This window comes from Erithacus rubecula (genome assembly GCF_903797595.1).
Source record: "Erithacus rubecula genome assembly, chromosome: 4".
Taxonomy (NCBI): Eukaryota; Metazoa; Chordata; class Aves; order Passeriformes; family Muscicapidae; genus Erithacus; species Erithacus rubecula.
Window position 1 is genome coordinate 66,073,791 of NC_136686.1, and position 13,378 is coordinate 66,087,168.

General features: G+C 41.0%; 1 protein-coding gene across 4 annotated transcripts in view; it reads left to right on the forward strand.

Annotated features, from left to right (window-relative positions):
- The window catches only part of MKLN1 (muskelin 1), a 92,509-nt gene that overhangs the window by 18,535 nt on the left and 60,596 nt on the right, over nt 1-13,378 (forward strand). For 2 of the 4 annotated variants that reach the window (XM_079303976.1, XM_079303977.1), the window contains exons 3-5: nt 3,262-3,404; nt 4,770-4,858; nt 10,650-10,759. In XM_079303976.1, the coding sequence (XP_079160102.1) occupies nt 3,262-3,404; nt 4,770-4,858; nt 10,650-10,759 (342 nt within the window). The remainder of the gene's footprint in view (nt 1-3,261; nt 3,405-4,769; nt 4,859-10,649; nt 10,760-13,378) is intronic. The other 2 variants (XM_079303978.1, XM_079303979.1) reach the window with 1 other exon arrangement.

The following is a 13,378-nucleotide window of genomic DNA, read 5'->3' on the forward strand; positions in this document are numbered from 1 at the left end:
GCACATACCAGAGCTTCAAAAAAGTTTGGAATTTGCTGCAGCTCCCAGTGTAAGGATGGACTTGCTTATTTTTTGGGGGGTGCACTTTAAGCATCTGTTGGGGTGCTGAAGTGCCATATGTGACTTAGTCTGCTCTTTGTGCATATTTACTTGTTAAATGTGTTGAATCAGAAACCAGGAGTTTTCCTTTTCTAGCGTTTTGTAGCATGTTTTTTGTTAGTGTTGTGATTTGAGGCCTAACAACTGGGCTGAGGTTTTTGCTCTGTCTTGCCAATTATGTGTGCCATGTTCTAATGGACAAACACTTCAGTTATAATTTGGATTTTTGGAGTACTGCATGGATACGTGGACATTGAATGTGCTGATGTTGCCCACAGCAATAAAATGGAAAAGTGTCAAATATCTTGGTGTATTTGTTGAAATCTCATAGAATTGTTCTCTCCAGGTTGAATAAATCACTTAATCCTACAGACACTTCTGTCACATCTTTTAGAGATACAGAGAATAGTCTGTCACAGCTAAAATCCTGGTAGCAGTCCAAAAATATCCATGCAACCAGCTGTTAGCAGCTCTTGAGGCAGTGTGTTTTTTCAACATCACTAAGATTCATGGCTGGTACCCACACAGTAGCAATGATGTGTTTGTATAGAAACCCAAAAAGTGCATCTCTGTATTTTTACATTTATCATTGAATTACAGAATAGTTTGCATTAGAAGGGTCCTTAATCATCTCATTCCAAGCCCCCTGCCATGGGCACCTTCCACTAGACCAGGTTGTTCCAAGTCCTATCCAACCTGGCCTTGGATGGGAAATCCACAGGATCTCACCACCCTCACAGTAAAGAATTTATTCCTAATAGCTAATCTAAATATTTTAGTTGGAAAGTCTCTCAGTTTTCTCTGTGTCTATGCATTATAAACCAGGAAAACACACATCTAGGTGCAAGGTTTTATAGCAAAACTGTCCTTTGTTTCCATATCAATCAGCAGATAATTCACAAAAAAAGGTTGAGCTTCTGTTTTCGTAAGGTCTGCATGACTCAGCAGATAGTGGGATGTGTGGAAGTGGGAAGGAGGGCAGCAGAGTTCCCTCTCTATCTGTGGGGTTAAGAAATCACTGCTGGCCATGTGGAGTAATTGCTGTGCCTTGCTCCCTTCCAGGCATAAAGGATTTAACTGCAGTCCTGGTTTTCTCTCCCTTAATTTAGGGTAAGAATTGAATAATGCAGGATGACATTGGTGCCAAGTTTTTGCAAATCTTGTGTGGTACTTGAGAAAATATGTGTTCATGGCCCAGGCATTAGGTTAGGGATTCCAGCAGGATTAGGAATTGCAGTTGTTGGTAGTGCTGGCTTCACTTTTCCAGCTTTGGGAGAAATCTGCAGGGAAGATATGATGGTGTAGGAGGAGTTCTTAGACATTGTGTACTGTCTGTTCTGCATGGGAATTTTGGCAGCAGGCTGTGCCATGTATCAAGTGCTGCCTTGCTCATTAAAGGACCATCCTTTTGCTCATCCTTTCCTTTCCTCTGCTTTCAAAAATTAGTTTTCTCTATAGAATTTTAGTGGGTTTTTTCCTGATGTTTGGGAATTACTTTGGGACAACAGCATGGCTTGCTGCTGCATAACAGTGAGTTCTGACATTTGATGGTATTCTTCACAAAACTAGAACTTTTTCATTAAAGGTATTTGGAAAGGCACCAAAGCATTCTTTTGTTATACCCTCACAGTGTTGATACTAGTTTATTTTCTTAATTTTGAAAAGATTTGAGATGCTGGAAAAATTTTTGACAGTAAATCTGCTATTAGTACCTATCCAGTCTGCACCCTCATCTGTAACTGCTCTATGTTTCATATTTCTCTTAAGCTGAGCTTTTTGTAAATGTAGAAGGAACTAGCCATTGAGATGACACCTTTATTGATCATAACTTTATCCTGATGCTCTCCAGAAAATATCAGCTTTATAGGGCTAAGACAGTTAAAAAAAAAAGACTAAATGGATGAGCAAATTTTTTCTGCTGCTCTCCCTGAAGTTACTTTTCTAGGGTAAGATTGCCCTACTAATAGAGTTGTTAGGATAGTAGATACTATCCTAAGATGTTTAGCATAGGAGATCCTACTCAGTCTCTACTCAGGATCTACAGAAAGCAGCCACACACATGCAAATAACTGTTTGATATTGATGAGAGACCAAAACTCAGGCATCATGTCTGGCTTGGCAGTGCTGCTGCTTGGAGGACAGGGCCACCAGCAGAGCCTGTGGTGGGAAGTGTCCTACAATGTGCTGATCTGCTTGTGCTGGAGTCCTGATGACAGGGTTTTGTAACAAAATCCAGCACGATGAGTAATTGTCATTCTGTGCTTTGCCTCTGTGGTGCACTGCTTATTTCTGAGAAATCAGGGAAGAGAGTGAAACACATTGTTTTCAGATATAAAACTTGATGTATTCTGCAGAACAGGGTGTCTCCAGACTCACCCCAAGAGCTGTTTGGTAGGGGAAGGTACTCTGTGGTCCCTGATGAATGGTGCAAGTTCTTCCCTGCACCTGCTTTTCCATGGGAGCAGATCTTTTCCTCCAGCAGTGCTGGTGAAGCTGGTAGCTGTGGCCTGAGTATAAATAATCTGACTACTCATAGACAGATTGTGTCCAGCCAGTGTGAGTGGGGAGCAAATGTTCACAAGGGAGAACATTTTCATCCTTTTCCATGTAAAGCTCCTTTTCTGTCATTAAGTGGCTCTGTTATTTGGGATGGTTAATAAGCAGTTGGTTCCTGTGTTCCACACACACCAAACTTTGTGTTCAGTGGTTAAACAGCGTCAATCCAGAGAGGAAAAGTAATTTGATGTTCTCTTAGCATGTGGAACATACTGTATTTATCTAATTGTGCATTCAGTTTAGGTTTCATTTCAGGCTGGAGTGGGCGTTTCAATCTTCACTCTCTGTGGTTTGATCCTATTTGCCAGATTTCAGCAAGCCTTGCATCCAACTTAAAGGAATGTATGTAAGCTCTGAATAGAATTGCTAGGCATAAGTAGTTCAACCAAATCTTTTTCCTAGATAAGCTGATTTTAGAATAATATTTTTTGAAAACCTTTCCTTCGTTCCAGGACCAAGGTCAAAAAAAAAGCCACATAATGGGGAGGTTTCATCTTCACTTTCATTCTCTGGCTTTGCAAACTGAGTGTTTGGAGTCTGTTTCTCCCTTAGCATGTTTTGCAGCCTTGGCTTTAATATTCCAACTCACTATTTTCTCTTCCACAGTATTTGATTCTGAAGCTTGAAAGACCTGCCATAGTCCAAAGCATCACATTTGGCAAATATGAGAAAACACACGTCTGCAATTTAAAGAAGTTCAAAGTCTTTGGTGGGATGAATGAGGAGAATATGACAGATCTCTTGTCCAGGTAAGACATGATTCCATCAACTCTGAGAATCATAAAGGCTGGACCAAAATGCTCTTCCCCCTTGTCTGGCCAGCAGTGGGGCAGAGCTGTGGGTGTGACCCTGCCATTGGCTGCCCTTGTGTTTGTGGTCAGGTCAGAGAGCAGCAATCCCAACACTCCCTCCAGGAGCCTTCCTTATCCTGCTCTAACCACAGAGGATTTGTGGAAAGTGAGCTCTTGGGGATTTGGAAGAGCTGAGTGCTGGGTGCAGTGTTGCTGGATTGCAATTCCTTCCTTCCATGTGCTTGAAGCACAGGAGAAATGATTTCCTGGGTGTAGGGGACTTTGAAGTAACTTTCTAAAGCCCAAGTAACCTCCCCATGTCAAAACCCTCATTGCAGCCTTAAAGATCTGAACTAGTTAGCTGCTCTGCCTTTTTCAGATGGGTCAATAAACCAAACAGACAAATGGAAACCTGCATTTTCCTTTGTTTAGTTGGATTTGGTAGAGTTGTGATAGGGACTAAAAAAAAGAGCCTTTTGGCTGTTCAGGTTATCCAGAACTTCTAAGTAGTTGCTAATGCAAATTTGCAAGGGCCTTTTAAGGAGTGTGCTGTTTCAGAAAGGGAAATGAGAGGTAAAATCCAGGCATACAAGAGAAAAGAGCAAGAGCTGGTGTATTTTGGGAGGCCTCCAGAAGAGAAGTCCATCTCCAGGGTATGCATGGGGTACATCATCTGTAGTCAAGCAGAGTAGCCATGGACAAACATGGGAAATTCTGTGTTGCAGGTGTCATTCAAGACCATGTAGAATCTATCCACAACCCTTCCCACACTTTTACCCTCTTTAGATAGATCAGTCTTGAAATTTGTCTTTATTGCTGTTGCAATTGTGGGGGAAGAGGTCTTTTTAGTATCATAGTAATTATTGGCATTTAATATAATTTCCTTTCTGCTGAAGTTTAATCATAGTCAAATGGACTTAAGATTTTTGATAAATTATACTGAACATTTGATATTTTTAGAAAACAATGCCCATAAATGAATCACAAAGCACTTTGTCAGGGTGATAATTTTGAGATCTCATCCATCTCCCTCTTGAGAATGGAAAGGTGCAGTTCAGCACATCAGGAGCTGAAGTCTCAGGGTTCCAGGTGCAGAGGAGCAGCACTGATCCAAAGCCAATTCCCTGCCAAAATCCCAGTGTTGCCTCCCAGGGAGGCACAGGTAGGTGGAGAGCAGCCCAGGCCTCGGTCCAGCACGTGTACTGATGATTCAGAGTGGTGTGGAAACAAGCTGCGTGTTTCAGGCATGACCTAGATTGCATTTATTAGCTAGTTCTAAAATACAAGGTAAGATTTAGTAACCTTATTTATTTTTTCCCACAGTGGCTTAAAGAATGATTATAACAAAGAAACATTCACCTTGAAGCATAAAATTGATGAACAGATGTTCCCCTGTCGATTCATTAAGATAGGTAAATGCATTTTTTCAGCATTCTGAGTAGAAAATAATCTCTTCTGATACTTGTGCCTGTCTTGGCACTTGTGACTTCATTGTACTCAGGAAAAGTATCCACAATAGCTGTTCCATTTCATCATCTTCTAGGCTGGTTAGATTGGAACACAGTGAAGTCCTGTTAATAAGAAATAGTAGCTTCATAATTTAGATCCTGGGGAGTGAAAGCAAAATAGAGCAATTTTCAGAAATAAAGCTGTTGAGTCAACTAATTGCGGGAGAAGCTGCTTACTGTCCTATCAATTGCTGTATAGAGCTTTAAATAAATAACTAAGCTAAATACCAGTGAAAGTTTCAGCATTGACAGCCCTCAAGTCTGAAAAAGCTTGAAAAGTTTCATTCTCAGACACGCTTGCAACACTTAAAGCAACAGCAGAAGCCTCCCTTGTTCTCTCCCTGCTGCTCTTACCACGATTCACTCACTTCTGGCTAAGGATGACACCCAGGGGCAGGGAAGGGCTGTACCCCCTGATGTCTGGTTTGGCTGGGGCAGGGGATGAGGGGGTGCTCCCAAAGGCCAGGTACTGGGAGGTGTGATGGGAGCAGGTGAGGATATCTTCTCCTTGCTTTCTGCAGGCCAGAGAGAACAAGAGCCTTACAGTTGTTGGATTTAGTCCAAGGATTTGGAGCTTTTCAGTTTGCTCAGTAAATTTATCTTTCCATTCCTACCTACTGAGATAGTACAAGAATGACTGGGTTTGAACTAGCTGTTTAAGGTTAAAAATAGAGCAAGGAGGTAGTTGCTGAGAAATGAGATAAGATCCTGTTGGCTAATTTAGATGAATTTAAGAGTGTTTTGATGTGTTGGGTAATTCCTTTGCCAAGACTGTGATGATAGTGGCTGTGTAGGAGCTCCCCTCGGAGCCCTTTGCTCCAGTGTGTTCTTTCTGAATCTTCTTATGTTTGTCAGGAACTGAAAGTTTCAGGCTGGGAATCCAGTAATTATTTGTGGGGTTTCCTGTTCCTAGAGAAGCAGAGGATTTAGTTGTTCACTGGGCTGGTTTCTGGCTGCTACTTTTGGAAGCAACTGTAGTGCTTGGCTTTAGGAAACCTCAAGAGTAGTTGACTGCATCAGGAAAGTTAAATGAATTTTTAAAAACTTTATTTTGTTTTTTTTTTTTTTTTTTTTTTTTTTTATTCTGAAGCTTCCAGCATTAAGTTTTTGGAAAATTATTTTTCAGTGGCTAAAAACCAGCAAGTAGTTCCTGGAGGGCTAAAGGGGCCAATGGAAAGATTTCTGGATGCTTTTTTGAATGTGTAAATTGTATTCCAGGAAAGTGTGTTCTGATGAAATAAAGTGTAGCTGTGAGTTGAAACTTGTTATGAATGTGAAATGCTGATTAATTTCTATTGCCAGGATGTTTTCCTCTGAAATTACATGAGTACCTCGTTTTCTTGGGATGCAGTCTTCATGTAGCACTTTTCACAAGGGCATGTGGTGATAGGACAAGAGGAAATGGCCTTATCTGAAGGAGGGTAGATTTAGATTGGGTATCAGGAGGAAATTCCTGATTGTGAAGGTGAGGAAGCCCTGGCACAGGTTGCTCTGAGAAGCTGTGGCTGCCCCTGGATCCCTGGAAGACCAGATTGGACAGGGCTTGGAGCAACCTGGGATAGTGTCCCTGCCCACCTCAGGAGGATGAAGTTGGATGTTCTTTCAGGTCCCTTCCAACCCAAACCATTCATGAATAAACATTATTATCTTTGTTAATATTGGGTTTGCATTGAGCTGTCACTTGCTCACTGGTTATGGTTTGAGATGAGTTTTCCTTTATCTATAGCCTTTCATTTCCTGAAGCTGTCTTCAGGACAGAAATTTCATGAAGAAATTCCTCTAGTAAGGCACAACTGGAAATGATCTTTTCACCCAAACCTATGAAAGCCTCTGGTTGATGGCTGGTGTCATTTTGTTGATGAAGTTGTGAGAGCAGTTTTTGCCGTGAAACAACTGCAAAACAATGTTACGAAATTCTGTTATTTTTCAGATTCACAGCTTGAAAATGTTTTGAGTTTGTTAAAATTTCCAAGCTGCTAGCCAAAGTAACTCAAAATTTCAAGCACCGTGCTGTGTTCCTTGTGACAGTGCCAGGAAAGGAGGCCAAAATCTGCCCTTTGGACTCTTGGGGACTGACAGGGCAAAATCCCACTATCAGGGAGGTTTGGGTTTGGGACTTTTCACCACCTGCACCAGGAATTGGCTTTATGATTCCACAGATCAGCAGAGGATCTCCAACAGCACTGTCAGCAACACAACAGTGGGGTTTATATGGGGGCACAGGGCTGGAAGGGAGATGGGGAGAAGGGAAAGTTCCTGCTCCATTGCTGACGTATCAGAGGAATTTTCAGCTGATAAAACGCAGAAAGAATAACCTCTCTCCTTCTCTCAAGAAAAGCCTTCCACTTCTGTTAGTTTAATAACTTCAACTTTAGTTCCTGAGCACTGAAATGCCCAGTTGTGCAGGCTTTTGACCTACTTGACAGATAATTTTTACATTTCATGTAGCACCTCATTAAAGAACTGGAGAGAGAGAGAAGGTATTTATCCAGACAAAATATCAAAGAATAATCTTTGTCATGTCTGTGAGCTTTGTTTCTGGCTCTGCTCTCATGATTCCTCCCAGCAGATATTTTTCTGTGCTGTGTCCTTGAAAGCAGAAGGTGTAAAAACTGATTGCCATGAAAGAGCTTGAAAAATGCCAGGTGTGATTCTCATTGCAGTTTGTTACTAGCATGGGATTCGGTAACTAGGCTTCAAGATTTTTAGGCTTTGATGGAACAAAAATGAGGGATACTTTTAAAATTGATATTTTCTTCATTTTTGCAAGCATACCTGCTTGTATGTCTGCCTACAGGTGAGGAACACAGAAATTAGCTTGAGAGAGGTATTTAAAATTACTGGGTGTAATGCCTTTGCTATTATCTTCTCTTCTATATAGTTGCAGTCCTTGTCTAGGCATAGTTATTATTGAGAAGTATCCCTTAAAATCATCCTTGTGTGGATTAAGAAGTGTTTAAGGGACTCAAAAACCTTCTGTTTCTCAGAAGAATATTGATTTTTCAAGAAAAAAATATTTTTCCTTTTCTGAGCTCCTTTTACTGTGGAGTGATAATTCAACTGCTCTGAGCAGTTACACCTTTTAGAATGGATTGCTGTGGTACTTGCAGGAAAAAAACATGGTGAGGTGGCTTTATGATAAAAAGTGAAGGAATTATTTATCTTCAGGCTTTCAACATCTTTGATTGTAGTGATTTTCCATCTCAAAGGTGTGCAGAAAAAAGTGCTTCCATGCTGCACTTAGTGCCTCCTCTTTCCAAGTATGTCAGATTGTGGGTGCTCTAAAAGGAGATTTTTCTGAAGATCTGAGCACTCCTGTGGAGGACCTCAAAAAAGAGAGGGCAGAAGAAAGGGTGAGAGGTGTCTCCTGGGAGTCAGGAAAGAAGTTCAAAGATGGGGAGCTGATCCATCAGAACACTTCAGCTTGCCTAACTGGAATAGAAATCACATTTCAGTCTCAACCTTCAGCTTTGCTTCTTTTCCTGCTCCTGTGGAGTCATTTACAATGATCAGGTTCAGTTTTCTCTGCCTGTGCAGTGCTGGGGAAGTGGTTGCCTTCCCTTCCCTGTACAGCTTAATGTGCTTTCCTTAGAAAAGATTGTTGCACCATGAAAATCTTGCTGGTGAAATCACCACTTTTGGTGTTTTGTGTTTTCCTTTTGGTAAAAAAGGCTGTTGGAAGCTCTGAGTTAACTGTGGGGAAGACAAACATCACTAAGTTGATGACTTTGCTTTTTCTTGTGGTGAGAGCTGCCCCAGATTCTTGTGGACATCCCAATAACTTCTTAAGGCTTGTAGTTGGCATTATAGAGGAGGGAAAATTGTTAATTTTTTTTCTGGGAGAAGTTCATATAAGTTCTGAGGAGAATTGCTGAAAAGAAATGGTGGATAGAGAAGATGGTAATACTCAGTTTGGAATTTGGCCTCAGGTTTGCCATCAGGAAATGTATGGTCTTGGCCCATTTGAGGTGGTCTGTGGTTTAGTTGAGTGTTTCAGTTCAGTGGGCTGATGGATAGACTTTGATGTTTATAGCTGACCAAATGCCAAATTCAACCTCAGTTTGATCTGGTCTTTGTGTTCAGGTTTGAGGACAGACCAAAGGGGTTGCCCTTAGATGTGGTATTTTGTCAGATTGCTGCAGTCATGGGTAGGATATCCTGGACCCAACCTGAATTTAGCAGCAGTCATGTTTTATGGTGTTAAGTTACCATATTGGCAGCACTCAGCTTGTGCAGGGGATGAAAGTCAGCAAGAAGGAAATTTCCTAGGCAGAGTGTGGCATGTGGGTGACTCCTGGCTTTTCTGACCACTTCATTTCTCTCTTCTCTTCACAAACATGCACCTACAAGGAACTGCTCTGAAAGCATCACACTGTGTGCTTAATAAGTTTAAAAAAACAAGTTTGAAAAGATGGTTTGAGAGCATAGAAATTAATATCTCTGTTCTTAGGGATATTAAAATCAGTTAAGAGTAGCATATACAAAGTCTCTTTGGATCTTGACTGTTCTCAGAACTTATTATGAGTCTTTAGCAATAGGTTTGTAAATACACCCTCTAAAACTTGTAAAATCATGTGTTTGAACATGTGCTGTGTGCCCAAACACATTGCAGACAACCATAGATGTAGTTTGTTTGAAGTACAAATACTTAAGAACCTGTAAGAGCTCAAGAACAACTTTATGATGAGTTTGGGGTTTTTATTTCCACAAGGAGTAGGTCAGAAAAACATGAGTTCAACAGGTTAATCTCAGTGGTATTTCATGGTGGTTTGAAAGACAACAAGCAATTTCTTAGTGGCAAAAATAGTGCAAGGGAGGAGGTAGTGGGCTCCTTGCTGTTGCTGGTAACTGCTCATTCAACTTTAATACTGTCTTTTCCTGTTTATCACTTACAGTCAAATAAAGAGGAAACAAAAGTATTTGAAATGAAACCACTTGATTTCAGTGCAGTTTTAAGGAGTCAGAGTTCACACACAAGTTTTCTGGGAGTAGGAGTTGCTTCAAAAAGCAGAACCAGGTCTTAACCTGCAGATTAACCACAAAACCAGTGCGAGGCCACAGATGTTAACCCAGAGTGGTAGAGAAGCCATAGGTGAGAGGCCATAGTGTGTTTCATGGTCTTTTAGTATTTCAAGTCCATTTGTTCCAATGTTCAGTTAAAATAATATCAGCAAGAAAACTGCACAGATTAAAGCTTCAAAAAAATACTTTTTAAATTAGAAACTGACAGTTATCCCTCCCTCGCTCCTCTACAACTTGCAGATGTTACTAATTTTGTGAAATTTAAAATACCCAAGCTTCTTGTCTTCACCATTAGGGAAAATAATTGTTGCTGACAAATGGGGAAATAAATGTACTATGAGGAGCAAATACTGTCACTAGTATGCTTGTGATTCCCATCCTTGTCAAAGCTTGTTGCCTCTTGGAGCTGTTTTTAATGATAGTGTTTTTGCTCTTCTGCTTAAAGCAAGCTTCTGCTTTGTAATGATCTGCTGTGTTAATGTTGCTCAGCACAGGTTGCTTTAAATGACAAACTTGAACATGATGTATTTGGTAATTTTTCCTAAGCTGAGTTAAATGAGCTAGAGCTTAAGTCAGAAGCACTGAATTTTGTGTAAACTTTAAAAGCATTCTGTTGCAACAGTGATTGCTTGATGTTTATGCATCCTTTTTCTCCTTTTCATTTCTTCTCCAGTTCCACTCTTATCCTGGGGACCTAGCTTCAATTTTAGTATCTGGTATGTTGAACTAAATGGCATTGATGATCCAGATGTGGTCCAGCCGTGCCTCAACTGGTACAGCAAGGTAGGCCTGCATTTTAGATGCCTGTTTGTTTGAAGATTCCCAGTCTCAGAGTCTTGTGAAACTTCTCTTACTGGAGTGATGTGACCTTTTCATTCCTTGAACATCAGCTATTAAAACAGCAAACACGCATAGTTGAAACCACATGGCTGACTTTGACCCTTAGGGAAACTTTCTGAATTTTATCAGTTTGTTCTCTTTGAACAACCAACAAAACAGCCCCAAGAAACCCCAAAACCACCAGCATCACCCAAAAAACCTGCCACGTAGCCATCAGAAGAACATAAAAGAAAGGAACACTGAGCCAAAGGAGACAATATTAGAAAACTAGTATTTGTATTGGAAGGGAAGTCAATCTTAACAAAACCAGATTCTGTTTTTCCCTCTTCTTGCCTTCTGATTCTTTTAATTCCAGTCTGTGGAGTCCAGTGCCTTTTGGGTTATAGGACATAAAAATGACCTTTTTTTAAAGAGAATTCATGTTGGTGTCTTGCACTTTAGATGTTTCCCTCTTATTGTCTTTTTGCTGAATACCCTGGAACAGAGTGGGCTGGTGCCACTGGACTGTGAGATGAGATGATTTATGGCATTTGTCATTTGATAGACAGAAAGTTCAAAGGATTCCAAACTTTATTTTTCTTTTTAACCTGTATTTAATTGAGTATAAGAGATGCCTCTCCTGTGAGAGGGAAGTGCACACTGACAACCAGAACTCAATTTTATTGGTACATTTTGTGCATTGGATTTCCTGGAACAATTAATGAAAGTCATATTGTGTTGCAGAGATGACATCCTTCCCAGCTGAGTAGGACTGAGTAGTGTGGAGCATTGTGTTTCTGCTTCCAGAAGGAAGAATTTAGAATGGGATAGAGGTTGTGTATGATTAGTACTGAGACTCCCTCACCAGTTCATGGTGCTGCCAGAATGATGAAGCAGCTGTGTGTGACTCTGGTGCCTGGCTTGTGCCAATTTACACCAACATCATGAGCTGCTTTCTGGAGGATTTAAATAACCAGCACAGTGGAAGTTGTCTGCAGCTGTTTTATGGTCCAAGTGGTGTTGTGGTCATGAGTCAGCTGATGATGGATGTCCAGTTCTGAAAAGTCCAGTTGACAGAAGCTGCTGATGGTTTTGCTGGCTCTGCACGTGGTAGTGTGTCTGGAGGTTTGGACCAGTTGCTGCAAGCAGGAAGCTGTGATTTTTATTTATTTTTTTTGGTCAGGAGTCATGCAGTGATGATGTCTGCATCTGTTTTGTTCCATCTTGTCCCATAGAATCGGCCCTTTTCCTGGTCAGCATTGTGTGTAGGGACAGCAGCTTCTTCAAGGGGTGCCAGCATTGTTCTCCTGGAGCTTGGAGCCCCAAACAGCAGTGCAGAGACTGAGTCATGATGGTATGGGCTCTGCTGGGATCCTCTGCCAAGTTTTTGGTGATGAGTACATGTGTCACTGATGTTCTCTCACACAGCACAGGCCACTGTTGCTGGATCCACAGAGAGGGATGTGCTGTCCCATGTTTAGGGAAAGGTAGAAAGGATGACCTGCTTCTTCCAGTTCCTTGAGATGGTGGCAATATTTTCACATGTGTTTTTGGAAATCTCAGAGTCTTTGAAGTGTAATAATTCTTCACTGCCTGTGTCATCAGATGAGAGGAAGGTTCTACACCACATTGCCCTTCCTTTTTGTTTTGTGCCAACAAAAGCCTCCCTCTCCTGTGGGGAGTGGAGCTGGGATAATGGATCAAGACTGAAACATTCCTCAGTGCTTTCTCCTTGCTGTCCAGCTCAACCTACTGCCTGCAAAAAACCTTATCCCTTTTTCCTGAGGATTGGGCATACTTCAGCACCTAAAAAGGGGCACTTTATCACTGGGTGCCACTTCAGATAATGAGCACATATGTATTTTTAATTCTATGAGTGTATTTGGCAGTGTTGATATCTTAGTCTCTTCCTCTTGTTACGTTTTTAACCATAGGAATTATTTACAGCTTCAGATCAAAGCTATTATTTGGGTTGTCATCTCTTTAAAGCTGTATGACAGCATTTAAAAAGGAGCCTTTTACATACTTTTCATACACTTTCTTTGTTTAAAGCAAGTTTTTACATTTAACTTCTGAAGTACTACTATGGTGTCACTTGAACATAAACTTTTATATTGCATCAAGTGGCTGAATTCCATCAAAGTCATTCCTGGCTATCTAAGCCAAGTCTGTCAGTCATGAGAGGCTCAGTGGAAGGGAGGAGGTACCCTCTGTCCCAGGTCTGCACTTTGTCTGATTTCTAAACTGGAGGAACTAAAAATGCAGGAACTGGTAGTTACTAGTGTGCAGCTCTCCTTTTGCTTGCTATCCCTTTGAAGAAAAAAGTCTAATTTGGTTTTGGCCTTGACTCCTGCAAGGGAAGATTTGCTTAAAGAGAATGTCTTAGGCATCTCTTGAAAAGAAGGAAAAGGAGGTTTTTTTTGCCAGTTGTGCTGTAAAACTATTTTAGCTTTAATATTCCTTTGCTGCAGCCTTGCATTCTTATCAGTACATGTCCTTGGCCTTTATGTGGGCTGGGAACTGGTTTTCTAAAAATGCATAGTTCTGGCTATTTGCAGCTGTGAAATACTGATGGATTAAGAA